The 19,565-nt window shown below is 41.8% G+C and overlaps 1 protein-coding gene across 2 annotated transcripts in view; it reads left to right on the top strand.

The window, feature by feature from the left end:
- GLI3 (GLI family zinc finger 3) overlaps nt 1-19,565 on the top strand; it is a 286,311-nt gene that overhangs the window by 98,699 nt on the left and 168,047 nt on the right. For both annotated transcript variants that reach the window (XM_072599114.1, XM_072599115.1), the window contains one exon: nt 2,948-3,190. In XM_072599114.1, the coding sequence (XP_072455215.1) occupies nt 2,948-3,190 (243 nt within the window). The remainder of the gene's footprint in view (nt 1-2,947; nt 3,191-19,565) is intronic.

Genomic DNA, 19,565 nt, shown 5'->3' with positions numbered 1-19,565 from the left:
CTGAAGTTTCTGCTATCCACATTCAACAGATGAAGAAACTGAGACTGGGAAATAAAGATCTTCCTTCCCAGCTAGTCAATGAAGGAGGCAAGGTCCAGAATACCGTGCTCATGTAGTAGCTATCCCAGTAGGGAAGGGAAGAGAATAAGTATTGATGAAGTACCTACTATGTGCCAGGTACTGTGCTAAGCTCTTCGTAGAAATTTTCTCATTCCATGAATAGAAAGTTGACTCCTTGAGGAATCTTTTGCTTTCTTGTTTTCCTTTTTTTTTTTTTTTAATTCTGGAACATAGTAGGCATATTTTTAGACATTGAATTGGTAGCATGAAGCAGTAGACAGAGACAGAGGACTTGGGTTCAAATCCTGGCTCTGACATTTTCAACCTGTGTGACCTTGAGGCCTCAGTTTCTTCATCTATAAAATTGCAAGCTTGGATTAGTTGACCTTGGATGTCCCTTTCAGCTCTGAATCTCTGATCTGATGATACTATGAATCATTTTGGGTTTACGATTGTATCTGCCATTGCACACAATTTCACATTTAGTAATGAATCCCCATCCAAATAACTGAGGGAGTATAAGATGTTTGGGTAGAGAGAGCCCTAACTTCTGAGAGATCCATGTCCTGCTGGAGAAGCTTGCTGGTTCAATTATCGAGCCATGTGGCATTTGACATACTCATGACCAATTTCTCTTTCATCTACACCAAAGCCAGGGCTTTGGGATGGGCCCAGTTGTTGGCTTTTTGATGTGTTTCTCAGACATATCATAGCTGTTTTGTCCCCATTAACAGTCACCTAGCAAAGAGGAATCCATTGGCTAGCAAGCACCAGGATATATTTTCCATCGTCAAGGGTATACCTTTAATGTATACCTTCCTGAGACAAGAGTTGAACTCAGTGCCAGTGCTGGGGGTTTTGACTGAACAGACAACTGCCTTCACCTCCTAAGCCAACTCTCTAAGGTGTGATTGTAGCAATGCACCCCAGCTACTTTTAGGTCATACAGGTACTGGCTTTCCCAAGGTGGTGGCTGCAGTTTCTTGGTGAGGGGTTGGAGGAAGTAGAAGGTCTTTGGCAAGAAGGTTTCTGGATTAGAGGTGATCAGTGGGTTAGGGTAACTGAAACATTTGGGACATCTGCCATTTTTACCCATCTTTTGTTGCGGACCTATGAACTGTAAGCTCTTTGGGGACAGAGACTGGTTTTTGTTTGTGTTTCTCTTTTTATCCCCGAAGCATAGCACATACCTGTACATAATACTAAATTGGACCATAAAGATAAGGGTAGAAGAGCGGTATGCAGCTTTCCATATGGAATGCACACAGTAGGTGCCTTCTCGATGCTTTGGGGGAGATTCAGATATGCATATGATGCTGGGACATGCGTGTAAATCCACTTGACCTGCATCTGCTGCAGCCCCTCTGGCTTAGGCCACTTCATTGTTCAAGAAGCTTCAATGCCTTCCTGGTGTCTCTAAGATAAAATATGTGCTTCTTTGGTATTTTAATACCCTATACACTTTGACCCCCACTCCTCTTTCTAGATAATTCACTTTAGTGCCCCTCAACACTCCTTGTTTCAGTCAACAGATCTTACATGCTATTCCTTGGACAAGATGTTGTATCTCTCACCTCTGTGCCTTTCCCCAGACTGCTCCTTATCCCTGGTCTATTCTCTCTCCTCTTTTTTTCCTCTTGAAATTTCCCATTTCTTTCATAATTAATTTTAAAGGTCATTCCCCACCTGAATCCTTCCCTGAGCTCAAATGCCTCCCTATTTGGATGTGTTCTCCCTCCCAAATTACCTTGATTTTACTTTGCATATGAGGTGCATTTACTTTTCAGTGCCTCTCTTTTTCCTTGGTAAATAAGCTTTGTAGGGGCAGGGGACTGTTTCCTTTTTGGCTTTGTATGCTCAACCTAAAGCCTAGGATGGTGTTTGGGTATTGGAATACTGTCAAAAAGGTTTGTTGCATTTCATTGGCTTTTCATGGCCGTAGAAGGGACAGGCATGCAGTTTAGTGCTGGGAGAATATGCCAAAATTGTGACATCAGTGTTCCTTAGCGCTGAATGGGGACGTATTTCCATGCCACCCTCCCTGACCACTCAACCTCTTTGTCCTATTTTTTCCCACGAGCATCCCAAGCAGTAGTTAGTTATTGCCTCTGAACTTTTGCCATGGCTGCCACCTGTGTGCTCAAAGCTCCTACTAGAAGCCTTTTGTTTCTTGATTTCTTCTACTGCTTTCTCTGCTCAGCCAAACTTTCCTCAAGTGAGTGCTCACCGTTTTTAAATATAAATTTTTATTGATCACCTTTGTTTTTGTATCACCTTTTCACAATACATCAGTTTCTTGAATATCCATCCCTTGTATTAAAGAAGGAAAAAAGGGAGAAAAGTTCAGTAAACCCGGCCAATGTATTGATAAAGTGTATGTTGGCTTTTCACAAATGTGAAACAGAATTGATCTGGAAAGACTAAGTGAGAGTCATCTTTGACCAGAGATGGTTTGGCATCACTCATGAGTTTCATTTCCTTTACTTGGCTGGCTGTGGACATTTGGATGTTGGAGATTTAGATATCTTCCTTAGGGATTTAGTTGAGTGGTTCAAATTTTTATTGGGGTCCACCAAGTGATGGAACACACAACACATTTAAACTGATTGTTTATGACTTACTAATATCCCTGATAATTCAGTAGGAAATGGAAAACTTGCAGGACAACATGTGAATTCTCTCTCCTTTTTACTCTCTCTCTGCTGACTTTGTGCTCACTTCATAATCACAAACACATAGCAGCACCCCCTTCTCTTGAAATTCCCTACCCTATCCAAAGTTGAACAAACGCAAGACATTAGGGCAGAGGGAGGGTCTTGGTTAATATCTGAAAACAATGGGACCGAAAGTGAACTGACAGAGACTTGCATTTTTCTTCCCTCCACAGAGGATGAAAGTCCTGTACAAACCTATTCCCGAGAGAGGAGAAACGCAGTGTCCATGCAGCCACAAAGTGGGCAAGGACTCAGCAAGGTCAGCGAGGAGCCTTCCACGTCCAGTGAGGAGCGGGCCTCACTAATAAAAAAGGAGATCCATGGCTCCATGCCTCATCTCACAGAGCCCTCCGTGCCATACCGAGGAACAGTATTTACTATGGATCCCAGGAATGGCTACATGGAGCCCCATTACCGTAAGTCACAGAGCCCCATCCCTAGCAGAAAGTGCAAGGGGGAGGGGTTGATAGCCAGACAGAGTTCTGTGTGGTTCTTGGTGTCATGTGTAGAAGTAAACCTTTGGGTGGTATTACTCTTTAAACATTTCCTAACTCTTTTTGGCTTCTCCCCTTTCCTACTTCTTCCTCCCCCCAACTTTTGTTCTTTTAAAGGAGGCATCTCTTTAAGTCTCCAAAGCATGGGGTGGGGGGTGTCACATTGGTTTCAGGCTTCAAGAGGATAGCTCATCTGTTGTTAATTGAAAGACCTTCCTGTAACTGTAATCAGAATGGCTGTACCTGTAGGGGAGTTCTGCATGCAGAAGAGATTGTGTATGTGGGGGGGGGGGGCAGAATTTAACCACAGATTTCCCTAGAAGATTTGAGAAAAAAACACTGCCACTGATAACTGAAGTTTCTTAGGGGAGAGAGAGAGAGAGAGAGAGAGAGAGAGAGAGAGAGAGAGAGAGAGAGAGAGAGAGAGAGAGGAAGAAGGAGGAGGAGGAGGAGGATGAGGAGGGAGGAGGAGAGGAGGAGGAGGGAGGGAGGGAGGGAGAGACAGAGGGAAGGGAATAGAGGGGAGTGGGAGGAAGGGAGAAAAGAAGAAGAAAGTATAGATTTATTCCCGAGAACCATATGCTATTAGAAATGGAAGGTTACTGAATGTGGGGGCATTTTTTCTTCTTAGGCTACTGACAGAATGGAGACTAGCTTTAAACTTTTTGAATTCCTTTTCACATATTAATAAAGAGTAAGAATTTCACTACAGTCTGAATGCAGATGAATAATTATTTTCCCTCAGGGCAAAATGCAATGAATAAGATTTTGGTTTGCATTTATATTTTTTTTTCTTTTTGGTGTATGGTGGGAGGGAGGGGGATCTGCTTCTAATTAAAAGGTCTCCATTCGTTGGGGGCTAATGGAGTGCACATTGAGGCGTCAAAGCAGGGGCTTGTATATTGCAGATTTATCGCCAAGCCTGAGATGAAGCTTTGCCATTTAACCTCCTTGTCGCCGACTCCAGATGCGGCCATCAAGACCCGCCGAGACCCGACAAGAGGGGCTGACTTGTGTTTGCCTTCTTCCTCATCATTCAGAAATTTTAGTGTTCTGAGGCAAAAGGTCATTAGCCAGATGACTGATTGGTGAGGACAGCTGATTAGTGCCTGTTTTTTTGCTAAAGAAAGTGCCTAGGATAAAAGCTAATTTCATCTGTTCGTTAGTGGACTTGGAACATGCGGGAATGTTCCCTCATCAGGGTGCAGATCAAAGGGTCCAGCACAACCTAAGCAAGGCTCACCAATTGCTTCTTTCCCCTGACAGAATGGGATTGTTAATAAAGATGGAGGGTCAATTAATTTCTTTTAATAGTGCTAGTTGAGTTAGAGGAAAAAGTTATGGGGATGATCGCAGGCCCTGACTGCTACATACGTGTTTGTGTCAGAACTTTGACTCCATTGGGCCAGAGAGTTAGGCCAGATTTATGGATGGGAAAGAAGGACCTTGCAGTGTCTGGTCTTAAAATGTTTGAACAGGAATATTGCTAAGCCCAGTGTCTTCATCTTCATCTTACAGATTGGTAAGGTGAACCCTAGAGAGGGCAAATACCTTCCCCAACATCAGCCAGAAAGTTTGTGTTGGAGCTAGCATACAGACTGAGATTTCAGACACTTCCTGGCTCAAAGCTTGCCTTGCTGCAATGTGATGGTTTTAAGCTAAGCCTCGCTCAGATCTCCTCTGTGTCCAGAAGAGCTCCCATTGTGGCAAGAGATATTCAGAGCTGGAGGCACCTGAGAGACTCTCATCCAAACCCCTCATTTTACAAGGGGGGATACTTAACCCCAGAGTTCAGTGACTTAGGATCATGGGATCCTCAGGTTTTTTTGAGTGCACATGTAGTAGGGTTTCTGCCATCATTCATCATGAGTTGGATATGGATGATCAAGAGCAGTGCTAAAAGTGAATCTGTAACAGCTCCAGGCCATAAAAGAATTTTTACTAGTTTAGTTGATGTTAGGATTAGAGTTATACACCTTTGAGAAATATGAAAGACCATTTCTTCATCTGTCTCTTTTTCAAGATGAGGAAACTGAAACTAAGCATCTTGACCACAATCACTAACTAGTAAATGAAAGATATGGGAGTGGAAGTTCAAAGAGTAAAGTCAGACAAAAGTCAGGCATCTCTTTGGTGCTGCTGAGTGAGCCGCATGCTCTGGGGAAAGATACAACCCCAGAATCATCAGAGGAAGACTTGCAGGGGGCAAAAGAGAAGGTGTATTGCTTAAAGTTTTTTCAAAAAGAGAGAAAAAAAATCCCCGAAGAACTTCTGTTTTTTCTTCACTTTGCAGTGTGAGTCCACTGGAGCACAAATGTATGGAAATACAGGTTTGGTTTGGAGGAGCCCTTGATAGACATAGTTAATTCCTTCTGCAGGACCCTCATTGAATAATCCCATGAAAAAAATCCCTATTTAGATCTTAATGATTTCTAGAGAAGGGAAATTGTGTGGCAACAAACTTGATTAAGCACTTACTATGTGTTAAGTGCTGGGAATAGCCAGACAAACAAAAAAGCAGTTCCTGTTCCTAAGGAGCTGACCTCCTGGGATGAGAGAGTAGTCAGTAGATGACTGTGGGTGACAATGTGTAAATAGCTAAGAAGATTCTTGGTGATTTGAAGAGGGGAGGGGGCATGGACAGAATTCTATCTCTAAACAACATTGATTTCTAGGGAGCTCTTTCTTTTACCTAAACACAGCCCATCATGCTTCAATTTCTTCCTTTGTCGACCTCTGTGAAATGTAGCTGGTTGGGCAGCCTGCTGGATTAGCGTAGCCCCTTGGACAGTGCCTTGAACAGACACAATTGATGGACAGTGAGCCAGTCCCAGAATCCCACAGGAAGAAGAGAATAGTGGCTCCCACTGGAGGAATTGAGAGAGGCTTTTCCTGATCCCAAGTTGCTACTTGGTTCCAAAACCATTGTTTTTCATATTAGTATCCTCCCAATGCCATATGGCTTTAAATTATGTGTCACCTTGCATCTCTCAGAAGATGTATAGTAGCAAGTGACCCCCAAACCATGGAAATCCACATTACTGGTCTAAATAGACTGGAGCATAGCCACAGTGCTGGCTGTTGTAGGAAAAGTGGCATTTATAGACATTCTTGAGAACAAGGATAAAGAGGTGGGCTGGCTATGTATTCAGCATCATGTGGGCAAGGGAAGAGCCCAGTTGCATCCCTAATCACCTTGTGCCTGGACTGTTGCAATAGCTTGCTGGTGAGTCTGCCTGCTCCTGGTCTCTCTTCACTCCAATCCATCTTCCATTCAGCCACCAAAGGGTTTTTTTTTCTAAAGCTTATGTCTAATCTGTTCCCCTTCCCCATCCAGACTTTGGTGGCTCCCCATCATCTCCAGGATCACAAACAAAATCCTCAGCTTAGTATTCAAAGCTCTTTATAACTTGATCCCTTCTACTCTTCCAGTTCCCTTTACTCTCCATCACACACTTTTCTATCCAGTGATACTAGTCTCCCGTCTGCTCCATGAACAAGACCCTCCATCTCCTCTGGGTATTTTCTCTGGCTGCTCCCTATGTCCAGAATGCTTCCCCTCCTCATCTCTGCCTACTGGCTTCCTTGAAGTCCCCAGTACAATTCTGCTTTCTACAGAAAGCCATTCACAAAGTCTTAATTATAATGACTTTAGTCAATTATTTCCTAGTTAGCCTGTATATAGTTTGTTTGCAAATATCTCTTTGCTTGTTATCTCCCCATTTATATTGTAAGTTTCTTGAGGGCAGGGACTGGGTTTTACCTCTTTTTTTGTATCCTTGGTAGAGTGCTTGTCACATAGAAGACACTTAATGTATGTTTATCGATAAATTATATCTTTGGAATCTAGAGATTCCAAGATATGTGGATTTTAAAATAATGGAAGAGCAGTCTCTAAGGCATTGGCTAGATTCTCTTTGATGGGTTTATGAAGAAACATGGGCCAGAACTGGCCAGGATAAGAATGCAGAAGGGCTGAGGTCTGCACTGTTAGAAGGAATAATTACACAACAGAATTCACAAATCTTTTGGAAGTATCAGGGTCACCCAATCACATGTAACTTGCTTCATCTTTCCTCTGAGATTTAACACAGCTGGCCATCATACTTTATAGGAATGTTCCTTGCAGTTCAATAGTTTTATTAAGTTTCTCTTGGATAATTGCTCTATGGTCCATCCCTGTTCTCACAGGCACTACTTTGCCCTCGAGGTCTGGTTCTGGAAATTCCTAACAATTTTCTACATGGCCCTTTTTGGGGTGGTCAATTGGCCATGTTCTTAAATAGATATAGGGGACAATCTTTTCCATACCAGGAGTGCATTTTGTATAATATTTAACTGTAAGTAATGGACCACTCCTGCCTTTGAGGAACTGGAAGTGAAAATTCCAAGGACAGTGGAGAGGTGTTGGGTGAGTGTCAGTGGGAGGTAATGTACAGCCAAGAAAGGACACTGAAGAAGAATTGAATTGTAGTGTACAGTGTTATCAGGGAAATATATGAATGTATAAGTCCATCAGTCAGCAGATGGGTATAAAGCTCCTTCTGTGTGCCAGGCACCATGTTCAGTGCTAGGGATACAAAGGCAAAAGCACAAATAGTCCTTACCCTCAAACAACTTATATTCTGTTGGGGAGCAGTAGGTAATATGTACATATGCAGAGATGTATAAAATAAACAAAATGTACATTTTGTGGACATCAGTTTCTCTGCGGGATTAGAAAAGTTTTCATGTAGAGGGAAGGTTTGGAGGGGAGTTTTGAAGGATATTAAGAGGAAGTTGAACTGGTTCCTTGGTGAAAATGAGAGAAACAGCCAGCTGTTAATGTGCACAATGATCTCCCGGTTCTTCTGCCCTCCACTGTAAGAACCCTTCCTTACGTATTTCTTTTATGTGAGAAACTTTTCCTCATTCTACCTCTTCTTTCCCCCTTTTCCCAGTGCCTTCCTCTTTCTCACCCCCCTTTTTTGAGATCATTCCAGTATAATCAGCTCACACTCATGCCCTCTGTCTGTGCAAACTCCTTTTAACTGTTCTGATAATGACAAAGTTCTTAGGAGGTGCATGAATCCCTTTCTCCTTTGGAATGTAAAGAGTTTAACTTTATTGAGTCTCATGATTTCATTTTCATGTTGACCTTTTTATTCTTCTCTTGAATCTTGTATTTTAATATCAAATTCTTAATTCAGTTCTGGTCTTATCGGAAATACTTGAAAGTTCTCTATTTCCTTAAATATCCATTGTTTCCCCCAGAGGATTATAGTCAATTTTGATCTTGATTTTGATTTTGATCTACCCCTTTTGTCTTCCAGAATATCATACCCCAAGTCCTCTGCTCTTTAAATGTGGAAGCTGATAAATCTTGTGGGATCCTCTCCATGGCTCCACAATATTGAATTATTTTTATCTTGCTGCTTGTAATATTTTCTTCTCGACCTCAGAGCTCTGGAGTTTAGCTCTAGTATTTCTGAGAGTTTTCATTTGGGGATCTCTTTCAGAAGGTGATCAGATGATTCTTTCCATTTCTATTTTATCCTCCAAATCTAAGATATTGGGGAACAATTTTCCATTATAATTTCATGAAATATGATGTCTAGGATCTTTTTAAAATCATAGTTTTCTGGTAGTCCAATCATTCTTAAATTGTCTCTCCTTGATCTATTTTCCACATCAGTTGTTTTTTCTGATAAGATATTTCATATTTTCTTCTATATTTTTCATTCTTTTGACTTTGTTTTATTGTTTCTTGATGTTTTATGAGGTCATTTGTCTCCAGTTACCCAATTCTAATTTTTAAAAAATGACTTTCTTCAGTGGACTTTTGTACCTTCTTTGCATTTGTACAGTTTTGCTTCTCAAGGGGTACTTTAATTTAGTGAACTTTTGCTCTTCTACCATTAAGTCAATTCTGTTTTTAAGGGGCTGTTTTCTTTAGTTTATTCTTGTACTTCTTTCATTAAACTGTTAATTCTCTTTTAATAATTTTCTTGCATCACTTTCATTTCTTTTCCAATTTTTTACTCTACAACCTCTATCTCCTACTTCATCTCTTGCAGGAATTTTTAGTGGACTTAGGTCCAATTAACATTTTCCATTAAGATTTCAGTTACAGTATTGTTGTCTTTTTGTGACATTGTGTCTTCGTCATCCCTGTCACCACAGTAGCCTTTTATGGTGAAATTAGGTTTTTAATTGCTTGCTGATTTTTTTCTAGCCTATTTCTTGAAACTGAATTTTCTGTTAGGGTTGGATCCTGCTTATCTGGGGGAGTGGAGGCACTGTCCCAAGTTTCAAACTATTTTGTATTGCTGTTTTCAAATCTAGTTCTGGGGGTCTGCAAGTTTTTGGTGCTTCTAAGGTGGTATGATCCAGTCTGTGCTCTGATTTTTACCCAGGAAGGGGTCCGTGCTCAACAGCTGAACTCAGCAGCTGAGACGAGGCTCCCTGCTCCCTTGTGACCAACCACAGATATTCTTCTCTTCGTTGGAACTACAATCCAGAATTGCTGTGAGCAATAGAATTGCCAGTCAGTACCAGCTTCATCCAGTGCTAACAGAGGGCCCACTGGAATCTTTTCCTTGCCATCTCTGTTCTGAGAGTCATTGAAGTTGCTGCTGTGGCTGCTGGGGTGCCAGTCTGATGCCTCTGATGGTGTTGCTGCCATACTCTGGGCTAGCACCCAATCTGGTGACAGACTTTTCCTGCTGACCTCCTAAATTACCTTAGGCCAGAAAAATGTGTCACTCTAACTTTTTTTGGCTCCTCTACTCCAAAATTTGATTTGGAGAGTTATTTTTAAGTTGTTTGGAAGAATGTTTGGGGGATATTTGGAAGGTTGCTCCCTCTGATCTGCCATTTTGGCCCTGACTCCTTAGGTTTACTTTCTTCATCCATTTCTCTGCAGGCTTCAGTTTGTATCTTTACCCCTTGATGATCAATATGGAGAAAAGGGATCTCTTAGAAATTACAACAAATACACTGTAAGCCAGAGGAGAATCATTTTCAGAGATGGAGTTGAGTGAGTTTTTGGATCTTGCCCATTGTTAATAGGTCGAGGGATTGTCATAGGTATAGTCAGTCTTAATGGTTGCAGGGAATTTGTCTGAATTTTTCATGACATTCTCATGAACAGGATGGAGATTTATGGGCTGGGTCCAAACATACATCAAGGGAAATATCAGACTCCTTCACTATTTGTATGACACTGGACTAAGATCTAGAGATATAAAGAAAACAGTTGCTGGCCTCAAGGAGCTTACGTCATATTGTGGGGAATGCTAAAGTACAGCAAAATTAACTAAAGAATATATACAGAATCATTTCCAAGAGGAGGGAACTAGGGCTGGGGGATCAAGATAGCCATCCTGGAGCAGGAGACACAAACCGAACTTGAAAAGGATCTAGGAATTCTAGGAAGTGGAGGTGAGGAATGAGTGCATATAGAACATGGAAAGTCCCAGAAATTAGCGGTGACTCCATGTGGAGAGCAGCATGTAGGCTGGTTTGACTGATATGTAACATGACTAGAAAGGAAGCCTCAATTCAGGTCTCAAGGGATTATAAAAATCAACAGAAATACTTATATCTCATACTAGAAAAAGAGTAGGAAAGCAGCATGCTGATCTCAGGGTACCTTTTAGCCTCATTCTTTTGAAGATTTTTATTGGTGATAAAACTGAATACATACATGTATATGTGAGGATCAGATGATATAATATTTGTAAAACACTTAGGGTAGTATCTGGCACATAGTAAATGTTACATAGATTATAGATACTGATATACACTTATACCTCTCACAGTTTTTCAAAGATATATTTCATACATGAATGGCATGGTTATCTAATTTGGGTGATAACATTGGATGATCGATTACTCAAGTACTCTCATATTTCTCTCTCTTCCTCTCTAATATACACATATGTGTGTGAAAGATCCTCTTAATCTGTATATAAAATATCCTTGCAGTGATTTTGCAGAGATGGGGAAGAAGGTAGCATATGGCTAGGGAGTTATTAAAGTTCCCTTGATTACCTTTTTCTACAGTAACATTGTGATTCCCCTTAGTCATCTTGGATCTTGCCCTCTTTCAGTTATTTTGAGATGTGATCCCTCAGACTCACACTGCATGTAACCTAGACTTGCTTTTTGTGTATTTGGTCTCATTAGAGGCCCAGCTAGATTTTCCTTAATTCCAAATATCTGCTGTTTCATAAAGCACTAGTTATGAAGTTAGAGTCCAAGTGTGGTAGTTCAATTGTCATTGACAGAGCAGATAGTTTATAAAATACATGTTCACAGATCTCTGCTTTTTTTTATCTGTGTTGTTTTTCCTCTTTCAGTTCTTAAAATATCCTTGCTATGATTTGAGTTAATTAGGTCTCTTGCCAATATTTCTCTAAACTTGCTTTTATTGCGTCTTGTTTTTGTGCTAATATTGATTGAAATTGTCTGTCATCCGTCTCTGCAAGATTTTTCAAACATGATTGTATTCTAGTCAGGTGTTGTTCTCGGATGTCTCTATTTTCTGTTGGGAGAGGTGGGTGATTTGGGTGTTTGCTGGTTTTGTCGTTCTCTGAGCTTTTTGGCCTTCTTGCTGTCTTGATTGATTTGCATTAGTTAAACTTGCTTTGAAAATGGTGATAAACCATGTTGATGCATGTGATCTTATCCTTTTTCCATTTATGTTTGCACACTATATCTTGCCATCTCCGTTCTTTCTTTTAATTTGGTGTTGATTTATTTCAGATAAGGACAAAATTTCCAAAGGAGCTCTATCCAAAATTAGAATGGACTGCCTTGGGAGGAAGTGAGTTCCCCATCATTGTAGTCCTTTAGGCAGAGGTTAACTAATTAATTGGTTATGTTTTGGATTGGGTCTTGCTTCCATGTGGCCTTTATTATATAGCCTCTGCTATCCCCTAAAAGCCTGAGTCCGATTCTTGGTGAGCTCATCTTCATGGGTTGAGTCTTGGCCTTACTCCTGTGCTCAAAGGAATATTTGAAGTGATTTGAAAGCTCTTGAATGAGTTGATGGGTCTTTCCTTGATACCTTCAGCGGAAAACATTCATAAATACCACAGTTTATCCCTTGAAAGTTCCTTGACCAAATACACACTTGCAACACAAGGGGCACTCTCTACTCGTATTTTATTACAGCAAATGTTCCATGTCACTAGATGTAACTATGCCTGCCAGAAACCTTTTATATTTTGATTTCTTATTCTAAATCCTTCAGACTGTGGTAGAATAGCAGGAAATGTGTTCGTTAGTACCTAGGACTGATGTAACATACAAAATAAAAATGGGAGAAAGGTATGTGTGGGGTCCAGACTGTCCATGGAATTCGCTAGGGATGAATCACTTTTGAGGAGTCACATAAGTTTCTTAAATTTTTTAAATAACAACTCTGTTTCTCTGAGTATGAAGCTTGTCCCATGGAGCTTTTGGTCCAATCAGTCCATTTCAGTCTGCTAGTAGTTAAGAGGCATAGCTTACTAACCAGACTGTTGGTCCATTTGCTTTAGTATCTTGCCAGCTATGCCTGGCTCCTCAAATCCAGCAGAGTACATCTGTGAACACACTCAGTAATGCCTTCATTTCTCTGTGGTTGGAAAATGTAGACTTTTCAAGATGCCTAATTTGTGTTTCTATATATACTTACTCTGGGTTTCAAAAGTGTGGGAAGACTTCCTGTAACACAGGAAAATGGAAATATATATATTTACCTCAGAAGGACATCTGTATGTTTTAATTGTTGGAGAAAAATTCCATTTCATTGTGAACAAAATCCTGGACATTTGCAAGCTGCAGTTACCAGGGCAGGCACCAAACTCTTTGCAGTCTCATGTAACAGAGAAGAAAGGGAAGGGAAAGGAAGGGGAATGGGAGGAAAGGGTAAAGGGTAGGGAAAGGGTAAGAGGAAAAAAAGGAAGGTAAAAGAAGACTCAAGGGTGGTGTACTTCAAACACTCACAACATATGTTCAGCATAAAAACATCATGGCTCTTGGGAGGGTTAGGTAGGATGGAAGGGATGAATATTCCCTTAATGAGAGTAGCTGGGGATAGGTACACACCAGGAAGCTCTGCTCTAGCAGATTTCTTCAAAAACAAACAAACAAACAAACCTCTGCCTCATTGTCAGATTCTCTAAAGTCTTTCACAAGCCTCCCTCTGATAGTGTACTCATCACCTCAAATTTACTTGATACGCATCTTCACTATTTTTGTCTGTAAATATGTAATTATTTACCTAAATTTATCTATAAATATATACTTATGTCCATGCAGTATTCTGTGGTAGAATGTAAGCTCCTTGAAGCCAGAGGCTGTTCCAGCTTTATCCTCAAATCCCTGTTGCCTAGCACAGAGTAGGTGCTTAAGAAACAGTTTTTGATTGGTTCTTTCTTTAGAAAGGACTTCCCTCGAGCTTACCTGAGACATAGGGCATTTTGCTTTTCATTTTCTTCTTTCTTTTGTGATGAGGAAACAGAGGCTCAGTGAGGCTAAGAGTCTTAGCTAAAGTCACACAGCCTTTAAGTGCCACAACTTGAACCTGAACCTCACCGACTGGCTTCTCATCTCGAATTCTTCTTGCTCCACAAACAGGTTGCTCCCTTAATTGGTCATCATCTCACAGATCCTTGGCATTTCAGGGTGGGACCAGAGCACTTGAGGGACCTAGTGTTGCAGCCTCGTTTGTTCTGCTACCTCCAACACTCATTCAGTATGGGACCCTGGGAAGATCACCTAATCTCACCGAGCCTTGGTTTCCTTATCTGAAGAGTGGGGATGATTATAGCACTTAGCCTATGATGCTGATTGAGATATTCTGAAGGAAGTGCTTTGTAGACTTTGGCCTGCTAAAAGATTCTGATGAGCTCTGATGCTGGGATGAGCTTCTTTTCCTCAGTGTTTTTGATGGTGTCAGAGTAAGTTGGCTTGAGGACAAGTTATCTTGCTATTAGTCTTTTGTATTTAGCATTTTGTGGAGCATGGCGCAGGTTGGATTTATTATTATTTATAATCACTATTATCATCATTGCCTTCCTCCATGACCATTATCCTCATCTTCATCATTTAGAGATGATACAAACTCATCCTAGGGAGTGGTCAGCCATTTGTTCCCTACCCCTTCCCCCCACCTCTCACCAGCAGCTTTCCTGGTCTGAGATTTTGTGCTGCTATTAATCCAATACCATTCAGCAAGTATTTAACAAGTGCCTACTATTTGCAGAGCATTCTGTGTGATGTCTAGAATAAAAAGACAGTGGGAAAATATCTGCCCTCGAAGATGCAATCCTAGGGTTTCCATCATCCTACTTTCATGAAGTAGGCCCACTGGAATTAGAAGATACCATCCAGTTTAAACTCACATTGCATTAATGGAAACTGAGGCTCAAAGAGTTGAAACAATTTGTCCCAGCTCACCCAGGATGTCAGCAGCAGAGCTGGATGAGAAGTCACATCTCTCAGCTCCCAAACTTTCTCCTGTAACATGGTCCTGTGCAGATCCCCTTTATAAGGCCCTAGGACAGTGGACAGAATCTTCTCCAACCCTTCTGCTTTCTCTTTTATTGTGAAAACATTTGTTTTCTCAGTGGTTCTAGCAGGACTTCTGTGCCAGATCCCTCTGCTCTGTGGTGCCTCTTATCTCAAGGACTTCTAACCTTGCAGGGGCACAGGCTTCACCCCCAAGTCCCCGCTGTCATTGGCAGTTGTATTGGCAGGAGCTGGTTGCCCTTCCCCCATCTCTTCCGCCCCCAGCCTCTCCTAAATTCCTCATGGAAAATATGATTCATTTCCCATGCAAATATGTGGTGATTGAAAACATACCCCTGGTATGCTTCCTCATGCTGCTTAGCTCTGAGGACGGGACTAATAGTCGCTAATTAGCAAAACCTGAAGAACTGGCTTTAAGAAAAAGCAAGACTGTGTTTTTAATTGGCTTGCATTTTAGTTGCTGTGGAAGGGGGCTGTGAAAATGTCTCCTTACTTGCTGGTGCCTAGAGAGATGAGGTGTGTGGTTTTTTATGTGCTTTTTTTTCTACCTGTCTGTCTTTTCTTAGGGTCCTTGTTCCTTCTGACTTCTGAAGCCCCATAGAATTTTTAAAAAATCTTTTGAGTGGGGAGAAAAGATGCCTGTTTTGCATATTTAATGGGTGCACCTGTTCCCATCTCTCTGGCTGGTGGAATGTCATCTTGGAGACTGTTTGTGAGAGATGTAGATGCCCGGGAGGCACAGATGCCATTTGGTGTGGACCAGGCTGAAAAGCAGTGACAGCTCCGAGACTCCTTGGCTTCCATTATCTTTGGGATTCTCACTCTTGGTGGTGTTGTCCCCTCCCCCCACTCCCAGCTTTTGCAGGTGGATGGTAGTCTAGTTGAGTATTGTCCTGGCAGACCATATCAGGGATACTGGACTCAGTTCTGGGTGATTCAAGTTAGGAAGGGCTTTAAGGAGTTGGAAGATTATCCAGAAAAGGGCAGCCAGGTTGGTGAGTGGTCTTGAGTTTCTGCCATCTGAAGACTGGTTGAAAGACCCGAGGATGTTTAGTCTGAAGAGAAGGCTTAGGAGGGACTTGTTAGTGCAATTCTAGTGTGACAAGAAGGATTAGCCTCCTTCTGTTTGGTCCTGAAGCAAGATCTCTGAACAATGGGAGACATGCCAAAATAGACTTCGAGTCAGGACAACCTTCCAGACCATGAGAGCTGTCCCAGGGTAGAGGCTTGGTCTTCACCCTGAGATTCTGCCTTCAGACAGTTATGGAGCCAGCCAGGGGGCCGTTCACACTGACTTTGGGGGCTCTGCCTCTGGGTTTGATATCTTGGTAGAGGGCCTGGCCAGATAGTAAGGAAGTGATTCCTAAGTGTTCACTGACTTAACCTGACTTCACTGCCTATTGGCCTTGCTTTCCTCTGAAGAGAATGTTCTAGTGAGTGGACAGACTTCTGCAGGACTGAAAGCTGAGGCAAGCTGCTGAAATCAATTTGCCTTTTACCTTTGTGAACATAAATTTGGCTTTTCCAGCCCATCCTTATCCTTCTTCAGAAATCCACTCGGGATAAGATGGTGGCATTGGTTTGTCTGATTTGGTTGTTTCCAAATGACTGCTATTGAAATTTGATTGTTTGACTCAGTATTTATTTGGCATCTGCTGGCATGCCAAGGGCCATGCTAAGCTGTAAGTGATAAACAAAGACAAAGGAGGTGGTTGCTTCTGGACTCAAGTATCTTGTAATCTAGTACCAAGAGTTTCCAACCTGAAATAGACAGCTATGTTCCAAGTTTTCTATAAGAATCCCCTTTACTTTTTGGTTGCTCCACCTTTACTTATGCAGCCACCTACTACGTGTGATCTGGAGTGAAGTCCTCCTCTGCTTCCTGGATGCTGGAAGGCAGCTGGTCACTTTAAGAGGCTTTGACCATGACAAGACATCTGAGAGACTCATGACCCTGCAAATGACTGCATGTCCAGGGCTTCCATTTTGGATCCCAGTTGTATTGTCTGCATTGTCCTTGATGGTGAAAATAATTTGTTATAAAAACCTTTGCAGATCTTTGTTCATTTTTCCTTTTTTTGTTTTCTCTGTCTTAGACTTTGCTTCCCAGCACCTAAAACAGACCCCCTCTCCCCTTATTGGGGGCTTTAAAAGAGGATGGGTGGCCACTTGGCCAGGATTTTGTCAAGGGGATCACTCAGTATGAGAGGAAAAGGAGGGAATGAAAGAGCAACCCACTCCCCCCCAAAACTCCTCAAACCATTTATATAGTACCTATATGTGCCAGGCACTGTGCTAAATGTTTTTAAAATATGATCTCATTTAATCCTTACAACAACCCTGAGAGGTAGGTGCTGTTATTAACCTTTATAGTTGAGGAAATTGAGGTATATATAGGTTAAGCCACTTGCCCAGGATCACACAGGGAGAATTTGACCTTTAGTCTTCCTGACTATAGGGTATATGCTCTATGCACTGTGGTCCTACCTAGCTGCCAACTATGTCCTAGAGAAGAGGACCTTTGAGGTTCCTTTCAGTCCTGTGATTTGGGATGATATTGTTGGAGGGAGGGTTTGAATCTTGGTCTTCCTGAGCCAAGTGTGTCACATTAGCTCGCAGGGTTTGTCCTGGGTGTGGGGATATTATGCTGATGATTTGATTGAGATTCTGCCCCCTGGGAAGAGCTAGGTTGGAGTCCTGAGGCTTCAGATCATGGATTGCCATGCTGAGCGCTGGTGCCCAGCTTGCTTATTTATTGGTTAATGATAGGAAGGAAGGTTTTGGGGCAACTTTCAGATGATTTCATTTCTTTCTTTCTCTCGATATGCTCTGTAGCGTAGATCTGTTCATCTGCACCTGTCTCTCTGTCACTCTCTCTGCCTCTCTGGGTGTGTGGGGGTCTGCTTCTATTCCACCCCTGTAGTTCATTTTGGGGGCAGATTGGGGGGCAAAGAGGAGGAAGAAAACCTCTCTCACCCTCAGTCTCCCAGCACTTTAACTTCTTCTGTTAGAGGGGAAACCTGAGCAGTGGATCTTTGCCCACCTGTTCAAGCCAGCTGGTCCCTAAATGAATTCAGTTTTTCTTTCTTTTTTGGAATCAGTGGTCTCTTTGGCCTTTGCCCATTCTCTAAGGACTTTTCCTGTCTTCCAAAAATCTCTAGGAACCCCTGACTGGTGGGAGGCATGATGGTTTTGGAGTCTCTAGGATGAATGTTGCCTATCTCAGTGAGCACTGTGGAGTTGGATGGGGTGGTCCAAGTGTTCCACGCTGCCCTTTCTAGCTTCACTCTCTCCCCTCTCCTATCCTGAACGGCCTTTCTTACAGATAATTATTCATAGTCAGGCTGTTTGGAATGAGTCCAGGTGGGAGGAGGGAAAGACTTCAGTCCCCTTACCTTCCTTTTCCTAGCTGTCTGATAATTACCGTCTCTCCAGTTCTCTAACGAGAAACAACATTTTCCTGGGCTTCTTTCTTTTTCTTGTATAATTAAAGAATGGTCCTTTGAAGTCTCTTGAAAAGAGCATTTCCTTTTCTGCTTGAGTGTTTCCGATTCTGTCAATGGGAATGCCTTTACTTCTCTATCCCCCTACTCATTGAACAGAATCTGAGTCCCATTTTCAGTTTAATTCGAGGGCACACAAACTGGACACCTGGTCACACTGTCTTAGGCATTGCTAGAGTTCGAGTGCCTAAAGAATGAGCTAAAGAATTTCTGGGACTCATTTTTCTATGAAATATGATTCCCACAGTATGAGGACTGCTTTGGGCAGGGTGATAGACATCCTCGTAGCTGGGATTCGCCTTCATAGACAAAACCATGACAGTCTCCTTGCTCAAGGAGATTATACTCTTCTAGAAGGAAACTGGAGGAACACAGATAAATCAGTTATATATATATATGTATATATACACACATGCAAATGTATATAAATATTTTTAGGGACTGTGGATGAGACAAACACTCATTACTGATGGGAATCCAGCACAACATCATGTATCAAGATTGTTTTATGATCTGGAAAATCCCCATATAACAAATCCCCTTGAAAATACGAAATCAAAGGCTGCCTTCTAAGTTCTACTGGTAAACCTGTTTTTGTCCAGATAAAAATCTTGCTGCCCTTTTCTTGTTCTGAAAGGAACATATTTAAGTCCCACTAAGGAACCCCTTTTTAGAAACTCATCCTTCTGTAACCTTCATGGGCCTAGGGGCATGTACTTGTTTACGTTTTTGTATTAAATAGAACAATACATGTTTCCACGTGCTTTGGAACCTGCCTTCTAGGTGAATATGATAATGGATACACTTCAGATTCATTGCCCTAAACTTCCCTCACTAGGGGTGTGTATTTTATTTTTTTTAGTGTTCAGTGAACTGAAGTCTTTTCCTGTGTTACTGAACAGATTTCTGCCCACTAAGTGGATTGTTCTGAATAAAAAAAAATCCCCTGAGTTTTATTTATTGGAGAATGTTCAAATCCCTGAACGTTAGTCAAGCTAGAAGAAATTGTGCAAAGGGACCGTGGAGAGGCTGGAGATGCAGGCCAGAAATAACAAAGTGAAATTCAGCTTGAAAATTCAGTAGCTAATACATTGACTGAAACCTAAGCCCCATGGCTTTCTTTGGCAATAGTAAACCTGCAGCGGAGTCACAGGGAAGAGAGAGGCCTTGGGGGACTCAGGGCTTGGAAGAGAAGGTGTGACAGCATACCATGGCCTGATCATAGCTCCTTGTGACTGTATTAGTTGAGAAAAACGATGCTTGCCTTCCTGAGAAACCTGATTCCCCAGCGT

The sequence above is a fragment of the Notamacropus eugenii genome, chromosome 3 (genome assembly GCF_028372415.1).
Source record: "Notamacropus eugenii isolate mMacEug1 chromosome 3, mMacEug1.pri_v2, whole genome shotgun sequence".
NCBI classification, from domain to species: Eukaryota; Metazoa; Chordata; class Mammalia; order Diprotodontia; family Macropodidae; genus Notamacropus; species Notamacropus eugenii.
Note: the sequence above shows the minus strand (reverse complement) of the source record. Positions and strands in the feature narration are given on the sequence as shown.